The sequence below is a fragment of the Phycodurus eques genome, chromosome 4 (genome assembly GCF_024500275.1).
Source record: "Phycodurus eques isolate BA_2022a chromosome 4, UOR_Pequ_1.1, whole genome shotgun sequence".
Taxonomy (NCBI): Eukaryota; Metazoa; Chordata; class Actinopteri; order Syngnathiformes; family Syngnathidae; genus Phycodurus; species Phycodurus eques.
Window position 1 is genome coordinate 4,735,836 of NC_084528.1, and position 21,172 is coordinate 4,757,007.

At 42.1% G+C, this 21,172-nt stretch overlaps 1 protein-coding gene across 2 annotated transcripts in view; it reads left to right on the top strand.

Annotated features, from left to right (window-relative positions):
* Nucleotides 1-20,750, top strand: part of cep76 (centrosomal protein 76) — a 28,100-nt gene extending 7,350 nt beyond the window's left edge. For both annotated transcript variants that reach the window (XM_061673708.1, XM_061673709.1), the window contains exons 6-13: nucleotides 4,874-4,971; nucleotides 9,481-9,609; nucleotides 9,699-9,887; nucleotides 11,204-11,370; nucleotides 15,245-15,404; nucleotides 15,552-15,725; nucleotides 15,965-16,182; nucleotides 20,355-20,750. In XM_061673708.1, the coding sequence (XP_061529692.1) occupies nucleotides 4,874-4,971; nucleotides 9,481-9,609; nucleotides 9,699-9,887; nucleotides 11,204-11,370; nucleotides 15,245-15,404; nucleotides 15,552-15,725; nucleotides 15,965-16,182; nucleotides 20,355-20,493 (1,274 nt within the window). In that variant the 3' untranslated portion in view covers nucleotides 20,494-20,750. The remainder of the gene's footprint in view (nucleotides 1-4,873; nucleotides 4,972-9,480; nucleotides 9,610-9,698; nucleotides 9,888-11,203; nucleotides 11,371-15,244; nucleotides 15,405-15,551; nucleotides 15,726-15,964; nucleotides 16,183-20,354) is intronic.
* Nucleotides 20,751-21,172: the final 422 nt, after the last annotated feature.

Below are 21,172 nucleotides of genomic sequence, written 5' to 3' on the forward strand. Positions count from 1 at the left end.
GCTGTTTTTGTTGAATTCCGGAAGTTAGTTCGCTCGAGATAGGGTCCTGGGTTGATTTATCATTGCCACAGTTTAATTCACCGCCGTCTTTAGACGTCAGGTGTTAGGTCGGCTATCCGAGCCTCCGCATCATCACGTTGCATTTCAACATCAAGGAGGCAGGCTTCAGCCAAGTTTAAACGCGCGGTGCTTTCTGTCAATTGTACAGTTAACTGGACTTGTTTATGCTGTTCAGCTTCCAGTCGGCGCTTCACCCGAGCGTCCTCTAGGTTGCTCCATTTGAGTTGGGACACCAAGTTCAGCACCATGCAACCAAGCCTTTGAGCGAGATTTTTATCTTTTAAGGTTTTGGACTTGGCGTCACTCATAAATTGCGCGATGTTGTTATTGAGGACTTCAAGGCTAGCATCTTTGACAGAGTCTGCATAGTCTGGGACAAGATCACTGGTTAAGTTACTGACGAGTTCTTCCAGAGTGTCAAGATTGTCGTATTGACTGGGACTTTCTGAAAGTTCCGCCATGACTCCGTTGCATCTGCAGTCGCTGTACGCGGTACGCAGCTGAATTGTTTGTAATGTAAACTTGTTTAAGCCGTGTGTCTAACTTGGACTAGAGGCACAATATAAGCGATGTAATTAATCGTTAAACAATTAAATAGTGTTCGCAATTTATGGTGCGAGGGTTTATCATCCCTTTAAAGGTGTTTGAAAATGTGCGTCGAAGTAGTGATCGAATAGAGCAAAAGTGTTGACGGCGTCAAGAATAATACAGGACATGTACGAGGGCAGCAGAACAGTGGTGAGGTGTGCTGTAGGTGTGACATAGGAATTTAAGGTGGAGGTGGGACTGCATCAGGGATCAGCCCTGAGCCCCTTCCTGTTTGCAGTGGTGATGGATAGGCTGACAGATGAGGTTAGTCTTGAATCCCCGTGGACCATGATGTTTGCAGATGACATTATGATCTGCAGTGAAAGCAAGGAGCAAGCGGAGGAAACGTTAGAAAGATGGAGGCATGCACTGGAAAGGAGAGGAATGAAGATTAGCCGAAGTAAGAAAGTATATACGTGCATGAATGAGAGGGGTGGAGGGGGAAGTGTGAGGCTTCAGGGAGAAGAGCTAGCAAGGGTGGAGGACTTTAAATACTTGGGGTCAACAGTCCAGAGCAATGGTGAGTGTGGTCAGGAAGTGCAGAAACGAGTCCAAGCAGGTTGGGACGGGTGGAGGAAGGTGTCAGGTGTGTTATGCGACAGAAGAGTCTCTGCTAGGATGAAGGGCAAAGTTTATAACACAGTGGTGAGGCCAGCCATGATGTACGGATTAGAGACCGTGGCACTGAAGAGACAACAGGAAGCAGAGCTGGAGGTGGCAGAAAGGAAGATGTTGAGGTTCGCTCTAGGAGTGACCAAGTTGGATAAAATTAGAAATGAGCTCATCAGAGGGAGAGCCAAAGTTACATGTTTTGGAGACAAAGTTTAGAGAGAGCAGACTTCGATGGTTCAGACACGTCCAGAGGAGAGAGAGTGAGTATATTGGTAGAAGGGTGATGAGGATGAAGCTGCCAGGCAAGAGAGCTAGAAGAAGACCAAAGAGAAGGTTGATGGATGTTGTGAGGGAAGACATGAGGCCAGTTGGTGTTGGAGAGGAGGATGCAGGAAATAGGCTTACATGGAAAAGGATGACGCGCTGTGGTGACTCCTTGAAAAAGGATGACACGCTGTGGCGACCCCTAACGGGACAAGCCGAAAGGAAACGAAGAAAACCAGTGGGATAAAATATTAATTATTGGCTCTAATCTGACGAAACCAGTTTCCAGCCTTGCATTGTCACGCGCACATCCTTTTTAATCCTTGTAATGAATGTTTCAATTGTATGTGGTTGTTGAAAACACTGTAATATTTGAAATGTGGCATTTGTGTTGTGTGGGGTGAAACATCTCCTCGGTTCAGTTGACAAACAGATTTGACATCAGACATTCAAATTTGCAGAAATACAACCACTAATGGCGCTGTTGTGATGGTACACATACAAAGTTCTTATATCTTGCAATATTCAAATTCGGTGAAGATTGTGATTAGTTCCTCCGGAGTTGGAGTTTCCACCGCCTGTGGGTGTCACTGGTGCTCCATCCATTGTCCCAGACAGAAGGAACAAATCTCACTGTGGCTTCATGGGGAGCCTACGAACAGCGGAGGCTCCCCATGAGTCTCACCTTCTTGGTCGTCAAGCCAGTGTCCCGGAAAATAAGTATTTGTTGGTGAGACTCTTCAGCTTGGCTGGGGTTGAAAGTTAATTAACTTAGTGTCCGAGTGAGAAACCAATGTCCGTGTCTCAGTTTTGATGATCTCCTTCGGAGTGGCTGGTAATTCATTTAGGATCCGTGTGCGAAGTTATGTCTCCTGTGCTTCTCCTTTGATAAGTGGACCAGGCTTTCCTTAGATGTGTTGTATACGTAGACGGGTTAAGCGGGGCAGCCGAGGCAGGTATGTGGAACAGCACGAGATGGGGGGGGTTGCTGGGTGTCATCTTTAATGGCATGTCCATTACAATATATTAATCTAGTTTTTAAATATTTTGATACCTTTAAAACCTAACCCTTTATTCATCTAGGTGAGGCAATTGAGAACTGATTCACATTTGAAATGCCAACCTGCAGACAGTCTTTGAGGCAGGGAGTTTTATTACAGGTACATGTCAATAAATTAGAATATCCATCCATTTTCCGTACCGCTTATCCTCACTAGTGTCGCGGCCATTCTAGAGCCTGTCCCAGCTGACTCTGGGCAAGAAGCGGGGTACACCCTGAACTGGTCGTTTATTGTAATTGTTTGAGATGATACAATATATTTATTGTAATTTATTGACATAACACCGAAATAGATTGTGCAACAGAAGCCTGAAGATGACTTTAGATGTGCTTTATTAGATGGAAAATGAGCAGGACATTAGCCTGAAGCCTCACACAGTTTCACTACAAATTTGAGAGCAATAAATCTATTGTCATCTGCAGGCTTCCACATGTTTATTTATGTATTTATTTGTTTATTTTGATTGTTTGTTTGTTTGTTCATTCAAAAAGAACTCTTTCTAATGTCTTGGCATTCAGGCGATTAAATTTTTTTCTCCAGTTAGTTCTCCAGCTTTAGAAAACATCGGTTCACATGCACATGGACATTTTATTCTCCATGTGCTATGATGTAATGTAATAGGTAACTATATCAGATTGTACAGTTTGTATATGTATTTGCTTCTATTTTCCTTTGTTTTACTCTGCTGTCTGCAGCCAGGTCGGCATTGCAAATACGTTACTTGGATAAGGTTCAATGAATAAATAAAAAATGCAGGACTTCATGGACAGCTCTTAGTGAGTTTTTAAATATAGCAGTGTGAAGTATTTAGTATCTGTAAATGTGTTTGCATGGAAAAAACCCAAACCATTGTACATTGCAAATCTTTATTTGTGCACGTAGAAACACAGACAAAAAGCCAGGCTTTATTTGCTTGTCTTGGACAATGGCAAACACGGCAGTTTTCCACGGCAGTTTTCCAGGATTAGGGTTGCATTTTTATTTTTTTCTCTCACCGCGACTGATTGGATTGGACCATCAGAGGGTCCCGCCTGCCGGCCTCACGCCCCTCATCCCCGGCTGAGGAAGATGCACACTTGATCGGTGATTTAAAGTTTTGCTTTTCAGTATATTTTAATCCTCTTATTTCGAACCTTGTCTAATGCCGCATCCAGTAATGGCGGCTCTGTGAATGAAAAAGTAAATGCCTACAGAGGTCTGTCAACCAATCAACGTTTGTCAGCAAAGCCCGCCCCCTCACAGAGTTCCTGGTAGCTTTAGGAAGACCCTACCCGCCAGGAGGAACTACATAATCCAGGGCCTTCTGTACCCTGGTAGTTTTTTCCGGTGGGGACAGAGGCGGAACGCAAACTACAAGGGTAGCTAGGGAAGTTCCTGCAAAGGTTCCTGCGGTGGAAAAGCCCCTATGGAGGTCGTGTTCGCCGAGTCAAAGAGGAAGAGTTTCATCTGGGTTGTTATCAGCGAAAAGGTTCAAAAGCCGGCATCTGTAATGGTATGGGTGGGTGGGGGGTGGGGTTAGTGCCCATGGCATGGGTAACTTGCACATCTGTGAAGGCACCATTAATGCTGAAAGGTACATTCAGGTTTTGGAGCAACATATGCTGCCATCCAAGCAATGTCTTTCTTCAGGGAAGTCCCTGATAAATTTCAGCAAGACAATGATGCCAAGCCACATTCTGCATGTCTTACAATAGCGTGGCTTTGAAGTATAAGAATGCCAGCAGGCCAGTCTCCCACCGAAAATGTGTGGTGTATTATGACGCGCAAATATGACAACGGAGACTCAGGCTGTTGAGCAATGGAAGTTGTACATCAAGCAAGAATGGGGAAAAAATTCCACTGACAAAGCATCAACAGTTAGTGTCCTCAGTTCCCAAACGCTTATTGAGTGTTATTAAAAGGAAAGGTGATGTGATACAGTGGTAAACATGCCTCAGTCTCAGCTGTTTTGGAATGTGTTGCAGGCATCAAATTCAAAATGAGAGAACATTTGCAAAAAAACAATAACATTCCTCAGTTTTAGCATGATCTTGTCTTTATAGTGTATTCAATTCAATATAGGTGGAAAAGGTTTTGCATATCATTGTATTCTGTTTTTATTTGCGTTCTACTCAACGCCCCTTCATTTGAATTGGGGTTTGTATTAGAAACAACCCTCAGTTTGATAGTAGTCGTGCATTTCTTTGCCACTGCAAACTATAACCACAGGAATAAAAATAAAGTAAACACATACAGTATGTTTTTTTTTTTTTTGCCTCATATCAACTCAAGTTATTTTGTGTCACCAGGAAGTGAATGCAAGTTGCCGGCTGGTGTTTTGACAGTCAGTCTCGAATTCTATCCTCCACTCACAGAGACACTGAGCACTGACATCATCAGCACACAGGTAAATTATTCCAATAAGTAAAATCTTTATTTGTAAAGCCCTTAATCACAGAATAATCTCAAAGGGCTTCCCAGGCCCATAGTTGGCAATGTTTTACAACATCCCCGAATCTAAGCCCCCCAATCGGGCAAGGAAAAACTCAAAACCCCATTTGGGGAAAAACAAACATTGAGAAGGGACCAAAGATGGGGGGGATCCCCCTTCTGGGATGACCAGGGTGCAATGGATGTCAAGTGGGCAACATTTATCACATTCTGGTGCTGCACAATGTTCATTACGATGACAAGAAGCTGAACAATGTTCATCAAAATGGCATAAGAGTCAATTTAATGATAAAAGGCGCCACACGGTAGACGCCTTCGGTGTTTCTGCCTCAGGACCTGACCCGGTCGGTAAGAGCAGAATCCTCCATGGCAATGACTCCGGGGGAAGTGGTCCACCTTAGATCTTATCCCAATTGGTCAGTGCAGGACCCAAACAGCAGCAGCCTCAACATCACCTAAACCTCTCTCCGAGGTAAAGACAAGGGGGAAGAGACAGGACGAGTAAAAGAAGCCTACATGTACTTTAACTAAATGCCAAAGAGTAGAAATACAGTGAGACGAAAAGTATTCAGACCCCCTTAAATTTTTTCACTCTTTGTTATATTGCAGCCATTTGCTAAAATAATTTAAATTATTTTCCCCCCTCATTAATGTACACACAGAACCCCATATTGACAGAAAAAAAACGGTATTGTTTAAATTTTTGCAGATTTATTAAAAAAGAAAAACTGAAATATCAAACAGCCATAAGTATTCAGACCCTTTGCTGTGGCACTCATATATTTAACTCGGGTGCTGTCCATTTCTTCTGATCATCCTTGAGATGGTTCTACACCTTCATTGGAGTCCAGCTGTGTTTGATTATACTGATTGGACTTGATTAGGAAAGGCACACTCCTGTCTATATACACTAAGACCTTACATCTTACAGTGCATGTCAGAGCAAATGAGAATCATGAGGTCTGCTGCACTTAAGGTTCCTAAGAGCACAGTGGCCTCCATAATCCTGAAATGGAAGACATTTGGACATTTCGACCAGAACCATTCCTAGAGCTGGCTGTCCGGCCAAACTGAGCAATCGGGGGAGAAGAGCCTTGGTGTGAGAGGTAAAGAAGAACCCAAAGATCACTGTGGCTGAGATGCAGTCAGGATATGGGGGAAAGTCCTAGAAAGTCAACCATTACTGCAGCTCTCCACCAGTCGGGGGCCTTATGGCAGAGTGACCCGACGGAAGCCTCCCCTCAGTGCAAGACACATGGAAAAAAAAGCCCCCATGGAGTTTGCTCAAAAAACACCTGAAGGACTCCAAGATGGTGAGAAATAAGATTTTCTGGTCTGATGAGACCAAGATAGAACTTTTTGGCCTTAATTCTAAGCGGTATGTGTGGAGAAAACCAGGCACTTCTCATCACCTGTCCAATACAGTCCCAACAGTGGAGCATGGCGGTGGCAGCATCATGCTGTGGGGGTGTTTTTCAGCTGCAGGGACAGGACGGCTAGTTGCAATCGAAGGAAAGATGAATGCGGCCAAGTACAGGGATATCCTGGACGAAAACCTTCTCGAAAGTGCTCACAACCTCAGACTGGGCCGAAGGTTCACCTTCCAACAAGACAATGTCCCAAAGCGCACAGCTAAAATAACGAAGGAGTGGCTTCTCCGTGACTGTTCTTGAATGGCCCAGCCAGAGCCCTGACTTAAACCCAATTGAGCATCTCTGGAGAAACCTGAAAATGGCTGTCAACCAACGTTCACCATCCAACCTGACAGAACTGGAGAGGATCTGCAAGGAGGAATGGCAGAGGATCCTAAATCAGGTGTGAAAAACCATAATTCCCAAAAAGCCTCCTGGCTGTATTAAGCTCAAAAGGGTGCTTCTACTAAATACTAAGCAAAGGGTCTGAATATTTATGGCTGTGTGATATTTCAGTTTTTCTTTTTTAATATATCAGCAAAAATTTCAACAATTCCATTTTTTTCTGTCAATATGGGGTGCTGCGTGTACGTTTTTTGAAAAAAAAAAGAACTTAAATTATTTTAGCAAATGGCTGCAATATAACAAAGAGTGAACATTTCAGGGGGTCTGAATACTTTCTCTACCCACTGTAAGGCTTAAGTCGGTATTTAAACATTTTTACTGAGGTAGCAGCGCTAATATCAGCCTGCAGAGCATTCCAGAGTACTGGAGCCCGAATAGAAAATGCTTGAGAGCCTGCAGACTTCTTTCGAAAAACAGTGCAAGCAGACACGTTAGCCCAAGCATCCACAATCCATTCACAAATTGTGGCGTAACTCGCCCGGCGCTGCCTCCTTGTCTTAATAAAGCTGTGTTCGCCGTCTGTCATCCATGGCTCCCACGCCGCTCGCAACTTTACTTTGAACGCCCTGTTTACTCCGATGTCCAGCGGTTGGAGTTTCTTCGTCAAGCCTTCCGGAATGATGGCAAGCTCCGAGCTATTGCCCCGAGTCGAATGGTGACTGTAGAAACGCTTCTCCCGGCTGTTCTTTGCTCATTAATCCATTGCTCGAGTTGGTCTTCCAACTCGGGCCACCTCGCCTTGTTTCCGCGGAAACTCAGCTTTGTCTCCTTAACTTGGCGAAGCTCGTTTTCCTGCTCCCTCCACTTGCGAACCATGGATTCGTTGATCTTGAATTCTCTCGCGGCTGCTCGATTCCCATCCTAATAGCTTGCAGTTTAAACTGTGCTTCGTAAGCGTGTCTCTTCGCAGGTGCCATTTTCGGGGGTCCTTAGCCAAACCGATGCACATACCTGAACTATATACCTACTGGGGGCGTGTCTTTAGCCTCCTCTGTCACGACCACCCTTCCCCCTTTAATGTCTGCATGCTGTCCTCAGTCACGTCCGCCTTCCTCTATATAAGCAGCGTGTCGGCAGGAAATGCTCCCAGTCAGTCAAGTGGAGTGCTCATCAAAGTCACACAACAACATTTACACATTTTGGAACTCGGGGCACACATAATTCGCGACGCACTATAAGACGCCCCGTCCACTTTGGAGAAAATGTAAGACTTTTAAGTGCGTCTTATGGTCGTTAAAATACGGTACTCAATTCTGTTTGTTAATTGTTGGTGCGTTTGTGGATCAGCGGGCACGCACATTTATTTTTCAGACAAACGTAATGCAGTTTCAAGTTGAGAATATTCACACGTGTGGGATGGCCCTCAATCCATCTGCTAAGCAGCAGTGTTGCTGTCTCCGTTCAGAGCATAGACTACAGTATATATAGATGTTCGAGAGCTAGCCACCATTTTTCAAACACTAATAATAAATTGGTTTGTATCTTGCTGACAGATGATGAAGGCAATTTCTTTATATTTGACTTACTAATGATGGGGATGCTAGTTGTCCACCTTGTTCAGCTATGGTAAATTTACCGGAGATTTTAGCAGGTTCGGACCATAGACTGTTGGATTCCTATAAAAATTACTTGCAGTCAAGTCATCAACGAAGACAGCAACACTGCCACCTAGCGGATGGAGGGAGGGCCTTCCCACGTGTGTAAATCTTCTCAAGTTGAAAACTGCGTTAATTCACAAGCAAAATGTAATATTTACAAATGATAGGTCATAACACTGCCCTGTGATTGGGAGGCGACCAGTTCAGGGTGTACCCCGCCTCTCGCCCGAAGAAAGCTGGGATAGGCCCCAGCACGCCCGTGACCCTAGTGAGGATAAGCGATACAGAAAATGGATGGATGAAAGTCATAACACAGTGGACAACTGGTTAGCACATCTGCCTCACAGTTCTGAGGACTGGGTCCTGGCCTTGCCTGTGTGGAGTTTGCATGTTCTCCCGTGCCTGCGTGGGTTTTCTCCGGGCACTGCGGTTTCCTCCCACATCCCAAAAACATGCACGGTAGGTTAATTGAACACTCTAAATTGCCCATAGGTGTGAATGTGAGTGCAAATGGTTGTTTGTTTATGTGTGGTCTGCGATTGGCTGGCGAACAGTTCGGGGTGTCACCCGCCTCCCGCCCGGAGATAGCTGGGATGGGCTCCAGCACGCCCGCGACCCAAGTGAGGATAAATCGGTACAGAAAATGGATGGAAGGAAGTCATGATAAATGCACACACATTCAAAAAACATGAGGAAATTGCAGATATATTTGTGGATCTGAAAAACGTGCAAATAATATGTGGATTTGAAAAACACGTGTGAATCTCTGATATATTTGTGGATTTGAAAAACACTTGTGTGAATCGTGCATATACAGTATTTGGGAATTTGACAAACACGTGCAAATAATTTTGAGACATATTTCTCCCCATAGATAAGAGTGTGCTAACCCGTGTAATATTTTATGATATTTCTCAAGTAGACCAGGAGCCAATGCAACACTGATTAAAATACTGTATTTTTCCAATCCACGTGTTCATCTCTTTAATACAGATAGCGTTGGTGTGAGCCTGCTTAAGCATATTGGTGACACCTTGTATTTGTATTCAGCAATCTCTAGAAAGACAGAGGACAGCAGAGAGGGAGAGGATCTTCCTGGTTTATGCCAAACAGTGGTGGAGGGAGTTTCTTGAAATCCGGTCAACAAACCAGTCCAAAATGGTCAAAATCTTTGCACAGGTTTGCTTGAAATGTTTTCATTTTATGCTAGTAACATTTGCAGCGCAATTATATGTCACAGCTTTGCTAGGTTTCTGTCTAATCTGCAGGATGAAAATGGAATCAACAGACCGGTGTGTTCCTATGTGCATATCCTCCGGGCCGGCCGGCTGCTGGAGAGTCCTCGTCGGGCGGCCCGCTTTGTTAGCCTCCTGGCACATGAGAAGGCCCCGTTGGTGGGAGGAGGAGAGAAGCATGAGCAGTGGTGCACATTATTGGCTTTCCTGTGTAGAGGAAAGGTAATGTTGATGTTTTTTATTGCTTTAGTAAAAAAATAATTCAAGTTGCCAGTGACATTGTACACAGCCAAATACACACACATCAATTATAACATGCATTTTATTTACTAATATCAAACACAAAATACTTAAAAAAAAAAAAAAAAAAAAATACCTTTACAAAGATACATCTTTGCAAGGAAATATAAGTCATTGATTGACACTGACAAGGAGGAATTGCACTACATACTGACATGGTGGTTCTAATATGTTATTATCATATACATTTTTATATTTTGCCTATCATGTAACAGAAATAATTCCAAAATATTAAATACTTTTGTTTCAAAATCATCAAATATTGTATAGTGTCCCTAATGTGGAGGTCTATTGGTGTAGCGCAACTATTTTACTTGACACATCAAGACTAAAATGGCAAGTTCTTTTGTTTTGCTTTATTCCACCCAAAATTCTAATCTAATAATTTCAATTTTTTTTCTATGATATATGATAGAATATGATAGAATATCTGAGAAGGAAGATGTCATGCAAATATGCATTTTCTTGTGCATTTCCCAGACCACCGCAGGATAAATGTTCGCCGCTGCTCTGCTGGATGTGCCTGGCAAGGCAGACACAACACAGCTTTCACATAGTGCCGCTTGTCAACTATGATTTATGAGTTTCATTCCAGAGAAAATTAATTTCGACTCATCTGTCCCCAGCCTTTTCGGACGCTGCCGTCCATATTATTACTACTGGGGTACATCTATCATTCTAAATTGTCCTGAGCTCGAGCCAGCATACTGCACCAGCACTACGCTTTCATCACATCTCTTTACTGCATAACATGTTCCAGGATAAAGACAGTTGCTTGCTGGCACTGTCACAAAGCAAACACCCTGAAATGCAGCAGGCAACAATCAGAAGACAAATGTATACAGTGAACGCGGTGCAGCATTTGTGAATTATCCTTTTTATGGATTTTCTTCAGACCTTTTTCTCTTTCTTGCACTTAAAAACTCACCTACTATAGTCACTGTATTGAGGAGCTTAATTTAAACAACAGTACTCCTTTGCTGCCATGTTGCGACATCTTGGGTGAACTACGTTGAAGTGATTTGAGGAGATTCATGTAGACAATAAGTACGATATTGCTTTGCCGTCATCTTATTGAATAATTTTCTGTCCAACTTAACATGTTCAGATCACGTTACGTTAAAATTGTTGCTTGGTTGGGACCTTAATGGTGGAAACGAAAGACTGCCAGACTAATGTTAAGAGACTACCACCAGAATGTTAATCATGTATTTTAACCTTATTGGTGTCACCCACAGGGGGACTGTGAGGACCACTCTACCCTGTTGTGCAGTCTCCTGCTGGGATTCGGCCTTGACGCATATGTGTGTGTGGGCACCAAAGCTAAGGGGATACCTCACACTTGGGTCCTGACCAGAGGTACCGATGGAAGTATAACTTTCTGGGAGAGCCTGACCGCACACAGGTTTGTTTCCACTCACATACTATCGAAATCTCACCTCATAACAGTGCTGCTTCCAATTCCCGCAGTTTTGTCATCATAGGTGGACTCCAGAGGTTTGAGAAGTGTTTTCCCCCTTCCCGATTTCGTCTTCTTGAAATGTTTCCCATCATCAAACAAATTCAAATATTATATAATATTATATGGACGGGTGTTGTCCAGAGTTTGCGTCTGTTTTCCTTTTTTTTTTTTTTTTTTTTCTCTCTTCTCCATGCTGCGTAGCTTGACCGCGGCATGCTACTCCTTTTGTACATTCTTCAGGTTCCCGATCCAAGTTGTTGTTGAAGCATTTAAATGACGTTCCCCACGACGTACTTCAGTTGTGCACAGACTGCAAATAACTTACGTGAAGTTTGTCTGAGAAACCGCAAAATAGTCCCACACTTTTCAACGACAAGATTAAAAAAACTTTATTGGCCGTCAGATAGTTACAGTAAAATGCCACAAGACATGTGACAAGGCTAAAAATAAACTAGCTTTTGGATTCATACGCAACAGCGACACGGAGTAAATGTCTTTTGCAGAGCCGATCGATGACGTCATTGATCGAATCGGCGAATTATGACATGAAAGCTGATCAGCATACAATGCGAATTATCGGCCGATACGGATCATACCGATCAGGGTGTGTTTTGGATCATTGTCCTGCTGCAGAACCCAAGTTCGTTTCAGCTTGAGGTCACGAACAGATGGCCGAACATTTTCCTTCAGGATTTTTTGGTAGACATCAGAATTCATGGTTCCATTTGTCACAGCAAGTCTTCCAGGTCTTGAAGCAGCAAAACAGCTCATCAATAGGGTTGGGCATCGAGAACCGATTAGAACCGGGACTAACATTCCGGTTCTCCCGGAATCGTTCACATTTAAAAATGTTGGTTCCCAGTTTCGATGCCTACAGTCCGTTGACCCAGAAGACGAGCGCGCACGCAGACGTGCTTGTGCCCAGTGGCAAACAAAAGTGTCTCTTAACTTTGTTAAAATAAATTACCAGTCCCCTCAGTGCATGCAAAGTAGGCTTTCGCGATGTGAAGATGTCTAGCGTGCTCCCTCTTGCTCCGAGCCTCAGCCTACACTGCCCACAACTTCAGTGAAGTCAATTGGGTGAGTGTGAAACAATAAAATATGTCTATGCCAACATTGAGGCAGCTAACAAGTTAAACGGTGGTTTGCACTCTTGCACTGATGGTTTTTAGTGTTTGTTTTAGTCTTCCAACCAACGTAAGAGCTGATGATAGACACAAAAATAAAATATAAATGATTTTACAATGCTGGAAACAAAGTAGAAACAGTAGGATTACAACCTTAACATTGAGCAAAAACTTCACCAAAGGTCAAACTAGCAACTTTACATCACAATGAATTGGGACAAAATTCACATAAACATTGTCTCACAGTATCACAAACACTAAGCTTGTGCCTCACCGCTGCGTAGGACAAGGAATCAACGTTTTACAAAGCATTTGGTTCCATTCATTACTCTTTTGCATGCCGTTTTACTTTTGTTTTCACAGGTGTCGTGTGAAGTTACCTTTTGTGCCAAAATGCATTGAGTTCCGGTGCGTACCCTTCAAAATAAAAGGCTACATGCTTAAAACAGGAAGTCAAGTTAAAACTTGCACATAAATTATAAACCATTTGGTGTGAGAATAATTATTTTAAAAATGCTGTATTTAACTTTTAGCTGAAACAATGAATATTTTGTCAGTTGGGTTAGTTCCACACACATTGCCTTTTAGTTCATAGGTTTGATATTGTTAGTGGTTGTAAAGAACCCTGAGTCAAATGTTCATTTTAGTCTGTGTTGTGGGCTGCTAAGGAAATGGATGCTCATGATTTGGACACCCCTTATTTAAACCATGCAAACGTTTTTGACCCAACCCCTAAAAGAATCGGAATCGAGAATCGTTTGGAACCAGAATCGAAATGAGGCCTGGGTGTGGCTCGAGAAATTGAACTCAGATATGATAAACCAGTTTTAAAAACATTCACTTAAAAACTGCGTTTTGTGTTAACTTGGGTTGTCTTGGACAAATATTTAAATTTGTTTGATGATGGGCAACATTTAAGTGTGACAAACATGCAGATAAGAACACAACACTTTTTCATAGCACTGTATGTGCAGTGATGGTACCCCCAACAATAGACGAGGAGACAAAAAGTACATTTTAGATTTTTTTTTTGTCTTGTAATCTTGTGAAAGGAAAGAGTCTGTTGTCCAAAATATATACAAGGATATTTGGAGCACATTTGGGAATTTATTAATGAAAGCAGTAGATCCAGTCAGCATTCCTGCAGTGTGTCCACCTTATTTGCTTGACTCGGTGCAGGAAAGTACAGTATAAATGCACCACAGAACAGTGATTCTTAAAGTGTGGCGCTAGTACCACTAGTGGTATATGAGCTCCCTCTAGTGTTAATGAAACAATCACAGCCTAAGTACATTCAGTTGTATTTAACTTCTAAAGTTCAACATGTTTGCAGTTACTCTTAAAGAGCTGTTTTTTTAAACATTTATTTATGTACAAGTTTAACTTATGTGCAATAATTTTTTATTGAATCATCATTTAAATATAGTTTACTATTCCATAAGCACATTGTTAATGTTCAAACTGAACAATATTAGATGTATTTTTTAGGAATAAAACCTCTGTCCTATTTTGATGAACACCAACTACACTGCTTTATTTTAATGTAGGTCATTATGGTATTAAGTATTTTTTCAGGTGATACTATTAAATATAGGTTGAAAAGTTTTTGTAAATCATTGTATTCTGTTGTTGTTCACGTTTCACACAGTGTGCCAGCTTCATTAGAATTGGGGTTTGTAATCCATGTAAGAACAAATAACCAAGTAGGTGAAAACAGCAGAAATGTACAGCACGTAATTGTTAAAAGAGTTTTTAATTTGAACGTCGCTTCTTTGTGAGAATACGGTGATGTGGTGAAACTTAATTTTTCTCATCAGATTTGTTTGCCAGCATGATTTGGATTTTAAAAAATAATAATTTTTGCAGCACTGATTTTTGAGTGCAGTTTGTGACGTTTGAGGGAGTTGTTAGATCAAAAAACTGACACCAAAGTAGTAAATAAAACTTCGATTAAACTAAGAAGCAAAGTACCAAAACGACTGAGGACTGGGCGTGGCAACAACTGAGCTCTCTTCACAGCGGGGCTGAAAAAAACAACAAGAAAGCAATCAGTCCGAACAAGAGTCACTGGGAAAAAGCCAGAGAAAAACTCTCAAAATTCCAACAAGATAATGAACTGAAAATCATTAGTGAACACAAGGAGCCAGACCAAAAGTTCAACCAAGGGAGGTAGTGAAACTTGAAGCAAGCAATTTGAGCAACTGGGAAGGGAAGTGAACAAGAAGGCAAAATGGACCAATAATACCATGCAAGTAAAGAGGACGATCTGGCAAGGAGTGGAAGTCAGAACGGAGGTTAAATCCAGAGGGTGATGAGTAATGGGAGCTAAGCACACCTGACCGTCCCAGCCCTGAAACAAAACAAAGACAGGCAGCACAGGAAAAACAATAGTAACGGTGTCAAAATAAAACAGAACCAAAAGTGACTGAGAACAGCAGCTCTTTGCAAAGGCCGAACCATAAACCATAAAAAATAAAATAAAAAGGGGTTTCATCAAGATCCATACTGCTGAAATGTAATGGTCCTAAAGTTTTGTGTCAAAAAATTGAATTCTGCGTTTATGTTAATGTTCATTGGAATGATATTATTTTTAAGTTGGGCAGCATCTACTGTGTTCCATCATGCCAATCGATCTGTTAGTATGTTCGTCATAAAACTGAGCATGCTTATTGCTACAAATGTCTGGTCAGATATCTTCATCAAGCCATAGACCCAGATGCCCCACCTCTGGCCCCCCAGCCCAAACCCTCATACCCCTACCGCACTGTGGGCTGCGTCTTCAACCATCAGAGCTTCCTGGCCAACTGTCAGCCCTCTGACGCTGTGGAACTTTGTGTCTTTGACCTCCAGGTAAAGCATTTGGTGTTTATTCCGTAGTGTGCTTTAAAATCAGCCATTAATACTAATGATCAGGTTGGCCAAAAACTAAATAAACTAGCCTTTAGTTTAGTATTTCCAGTTTCACTTGAAAGGAATGTATAATTTCCCTCCTTTTAGAATCAATCTCGGTGGAAAGCAATGAGTGAAGAGGCTCTGAAGTCAGTGTGTGACTCTGGCTCCATCAGCTCTCTGCCCCCGCTTCCTCCACTCAGCTCATCATCTCTCGATGCTGCTGCTGTCAGCAATCAGCTAGAGCTGGAGATGAGATACTTGATCTCCGAGCATAGGAAGGTACGACTTAGTGTGCCATTGAACATATAGAGTCCACTTTACATTTAGGAGTTTGAACACATTTTTTACGGTTCTGTTCTCTGCACTAAAATGTAAATTAAAACTCCCGAATAGCCACACAGTCCATGTTGCAGATTATTATTGTATATTAAGAGTTACTTACACATTGAAGTTATGATGAAACAGTCACAGATGAGCTGATGATGTGCCTCATGTGGTTCTATATCTCACTCCTACAGGACTTGAACCTGACATCCGTTTGGGATGACCACTTATCCTACCTGCTGTCCTCAGCCTTGTCAGCATATGAGATGGAGCGCTGCACTGGGGTCTCATGTGGAAATGAGGAATTTCAGGATGCAGTAAGGAGGGCTGTACCGGAAGGGCACACCTTTAAAGGCTTCCCCATCCATTTTCTGCACCGCAATGCCCGTAGAGCTTTTTCCACATGCCTCAAGTAAGCTTGGAACTTTATTCAATGCAGCCGACTCAAATTTTACAGCAGCTAGCCAAACTTGAGTTGGAAATGATGTTCCTATTTACAAGAGGTCCTCAGTTTACGATGCTACTGTACCTACATTTTGAAACGTTTCGAGGTTACAAACGGCGTGCAATGGGACTGATTTCTGCAGTGGCATACAGGAAGACGTCGTCATGCGGCAAAATAAGGTTTACTCAGTTGCTTTTTTTTTTTTTTTTTTTTTTAAATGGATTAGTAAATTAGTTAGTAGGAGCCAAGCCCGGCAGGGGAGTTTTAGTCGACTGCCGGGGCCACAAAGGTTCACCAATGCTGTCCGGCATCCATGTTTCATCCGTAGAAAGCTTTGACAGAATATGAGAAACGTGTAGGACCCATCAGAACGTGATGGGCCAGGAGGGAACGTACTCACATCCGTGGTAGCCTGCATGCCGAACCGTAGTGCGCTAAGCATCCACTATGTTTCGGGCAAATGGGGTTGCCGTGGCCGCCAGGAATATAGTGTAAACACAGCCTTAGGGCCACTTTACTGTAATCTCTACTTGTATCGTACATAATATAGTATCAGTACTACTGAATGAGAAGAAACCTTTTAAATGCTTGTACAGTGATTCCCAACCAGAGTGGCGCAGTACATTAGTGTGCTGTTGAGAGGTGTCCTGTGGGGACTTATCCAATTAATTGGTCCAAAAATTACAATTTATTGACTACAAATAATGTGCACTATATTGCCCAAAGTATTCGCTCACCTGCCTTGACTCACGTATGATTTGAAGTCATATCCCGTTCTAAATCCATGTGGTCCAATATGATGTTGGTCTACCCTTTACAGCTACAGTGTAACAGCTTCAACTCTTGAGGGAAGGATTTCAACAAGGTTTAGGATTGAGTTTATGGGAATTTTTGCCCTTTCTTCCAGGAGCATATTCGTGAAGTCATACACTGACGTTGGACGAGAAGGTCTGGCTCACTGTCGACTCAAAATCAACCCAACGGTGTTCCATCGGGTTGAGGTCGGGACTTTGTGCAGGCCAGTCAAGTTCATCCATACCAAATTCACTCATGCATGTCTTTATGGACCTTGCTTTGTGCACCTCTGCACAGACATGTTAGAACAGGAAGGGGTAATCCCCAAACTGTTTGACTGTTCAAAATCATGTGGTATGCCGAAGCATTCAGAGTTCCTTTCACTGGAGCTCAGGGGCTAAAATTGTTGACATTTCCAACTTTGTGGGAACAATTTGGAGACGGCCCCTTCCTTTTCCAACATAACTGTGCATCAGTGCACAAATCAAGGTTCATAAAGACACGGATGGTAGAGTTAGATGTGGATGAACTTTGCTGGCCTGCACAATCCTGCCCCCAAGCCTATAGAACACTTTGAATTAGAGCAGAGACTGAGAGCCAGGCCTTCTCGTCCAACATCGGTGTTTGACCTCACAAACGCACCTTGGCAAAAGTGGTCATAAATTCCCATAAAATCACCCCTAAACGTTGTGGAAAGTCTTTCCAGAAGAGTTTAAGATGTTACAATTGCAGAGGGTGGATCCATGTCATATTAAACTCTATGGATTAAGAATGGGATGTCACTGAAATTCATATCTGAGTCAAGGCAGGTAAGCGAATAATTTGAGGAATATACTGTATCTTTGTTCATCTAATTATGATAGGCAGAACAATTAAATGTTTTTCCATGAATCGCAGAAGGTACATTTAACCTGTGTATCCGCCTGTTGCCATTCATACAAAGGAATAATACTGTAGCTTTGTCTTAGACAAAACAGGCGTAGATATAAATCTGTGAGTAAATTGAGACAAAGTCGTCATTATTTCAGTATATATACTTTTTGTGACATTTTAGTTTAGCGGTGTACAATGAGAATTTTCGAATGTAAAATACAGTCCCTTTCCCCCAAATTTATTTTTCCATAATTCCATTCAAAAAGTTCAACTTTCAGTAAATTATAGATTCAGGGCCCACAATTTAAACAATTTCAAGTATTGTTTGTTTTTTTTTTTTTTACATAATTTGGGCTTCCAGCTTGTAAAACCCACGAAATCAGGAATTCAAAAATTTTGAATACTGTGAAGAAATCATTTACTCCTCAGTGTTTGTAGAAAAAAGGAAAAGAAATTAGGGTCACATTAAATCAATCAAAATATGGTACTTTCAAAAGGATACGTTAATCTTCAATACTTGGTTGTGTATCCATCCATCCATTTTCAACACCGCTTATCCTGGTTAGGGTCGCGGGACGCTGGAGCCTATCCCAGCTGACTTCGGGCGAAAGGCGGACTACACCCTGAACTGGTCGCCAGTCAGTCGCAGGGCACATATAGACACGGACAGCCATTCGCACTCACATTCACAACGTCACTGAGTGGGAACTGAACCCACGCTGCCTGCACCAAAGTCAGGCGAGTGTACCACTACACCATCAGTGACTTGGTTGTGTATCCCTTTACTTTAATTACTGCCTCGATGCACCGCCGCATTGAGGCAATCAGCCTGTGGCATTCCCTGGGAGTTATGGATGCCCAGATTTCCTTGATGCTTGCTGTCAGTTCCTCTTTGTTTTTGGGTCTGGTGCCCCTCGTTTTCCTCTTGATAATACCCCATAGATTCACAATGTTGTTTAGATCCGGCGGGTTGGCTGGCCAGTCAAGCACTGTGATGACATGAGCATCAAACCAGGTTTTGGTGCTTCTGGCGGCCAGGTCCTGCTGGAAGATGAAATCTGTATCTACATACAGATTCTTAGCAGAGGGAATCATGAAGTCCTCTAAAACATTCTGGTAGACTGTTGCCGTGACCTTGGATTTAAGAAAGCAGAGGTTACCAACACCTGCAGTGGAGATTGCACCCCAAATCATGACTGGCTGTGGATATTTCACACTGGACCTCAAGGAGGTTGGGTTCTGTTCTTCACCCGTCTTCCTTCAAATCCTTGGATCTTGATCCCCGAATAAAAGGCACACTTTACTTTCATCGTAAAAGAGGACCTTGGACCACTGGCCAACAGTCCATTCCTTGTTCATCTTGGCCCAGTTGAGACTCTTCCTACGTTGGCTCAGGCTCAGAAGTGGCTTGAGCCCAGGAACCCGACTGTTGTATTCCATCTCGCGGATGCGTCTGAATGTGGTGGTATTCGAAGCTGTGACTCCTGCCTCATTCCACTCTTTCTGGATCTCTGCTAGTTTCTTGAATCTTCTCTGTTAGATAATCCGCTGAAGCCCACAGTCATCTCTTTTGCTGGCCGCATCTTCTCCTGCCACCTTTTGTCCTTCCACTAGACTTTCCATTGATATGCTTGGACACAGCACTCTGTGAACAGCCAGCCTCCTTAGCTATGAACTTTTGTGGCTTACCCATCCTATAGAGGGTGTTAATCATGGTCTTCTGTCCAGTTGTCAAGTCTGCAGTCGTCCCCATATTGAACCCAACTGAGACGATTGAATCCAACTGAAGCAATTTAATGACACCTGGGGAAACCTGTGCAGGTGCTTTGAGTTTAGTAGATGCTTAGTATGTGACACTCAGTTTAAAACATTTATGGCCTGCAAAATTTGGACTGATTTCTTCACAGTATTCTATTTTTTTTTTTTTTATATTCCTGAGTGCGTGGGTTTTATGAGCTGGAAGCCCAAATTATGTAAAAATAAACAAATAAATACTTGAAATTGTTTAAATTGTGGGCCCTGAATAACTATCAAAGTTTACCTTTTTGAACCTGAATAACTATCAAAGTTTAACTTTTTGAATGGAATTACGGAAATAAATGAACTTTTCCATGATCTAAATGTTTTTTGGAAAGGGTCTGCATGTGCCTTGGCTCAATAAAGGGAACCACTGTGTTTGTGTACATCATATATAAAGATAAGACAATGTCCAGTTTTGATTGACACTGTTGGGGAGTTAATACATTGTATTCTTAGCCATTGCCCGCTCCTGCTACAGAGATCTTTTGTGTGCTTTAAACACAATTGACGGTTCTAATTGGATTACCTCAAAAACCCTTGTTTCGGATCATATATGGCTTGTGCAGGTGTACCTATGTCGTGAGTGACTAGTGAATGTATAAAACGTATTGTGTTAATGTTATTTTATGAAGTGATTCACAATCAGTTCTGTATGTTGTGTTGTTGTGCAGGTCCCGATTCTGTGAGGAGATAGTGTATTGTCGTGGTGACCATGTGAGGCTGGCCCTACGTGTTCGGGTCTTTATTTACCCAGAAAATGTGTGCGCCGTGTGGTTCATGTTTGCTTGTAAGTATCGCTCTGTGCTCTGACAGCCTCAAGCTGCTGTGATCTCAAAACTAATCAATTTACAGTCCTGCGTATTGCACATTTAGACTTAAGGTTTTAATATATACAATATTATGACTGAAAAAGTAACAGGTACGTTTGATGGCGTTTTTATGATCATACAGACATGTTTTTGTCTGGCTGTGTCTGCTTTTTAATGCTTTCCTTATATTAAAGTCCCAGAGACTTGCACATTTTCACTATTTATATACTTATGTAAATAAATCTTTATATCATTTAATGAATTTGTTTGAAACCTTTTATGACTTACCACAATTACAGTGCTGTGAAAAAGTATTGGCTCCCTTCTCAAATTCTTATATTTTTGCAGTTTCCCCACTTAAATGTTTAAGATCATCAAACAAATGTAAATATCGGACAAATATAACCCTAGTGAACTTAAAATACTGTTTTTAAATGATTTCATTTATTAAGGAAAACAACTATTTAAAGTTACCTGGCCCAGTGTAAAAAAGTAATTACTCTCCCTGTTAAATTCTGAAATAATTTTGGCTAATCAAATTTTTGGTACATTTTCATTTATTACACCCAAGCTTGATAACCTCCAGTCCTGTTCAATCAAGAAATCACTTAAACAGAATCTGTCCCGACAAACTCAAGTCGGACAAAAGATCGAAGAAGCTGTAACAAATTGACACGATT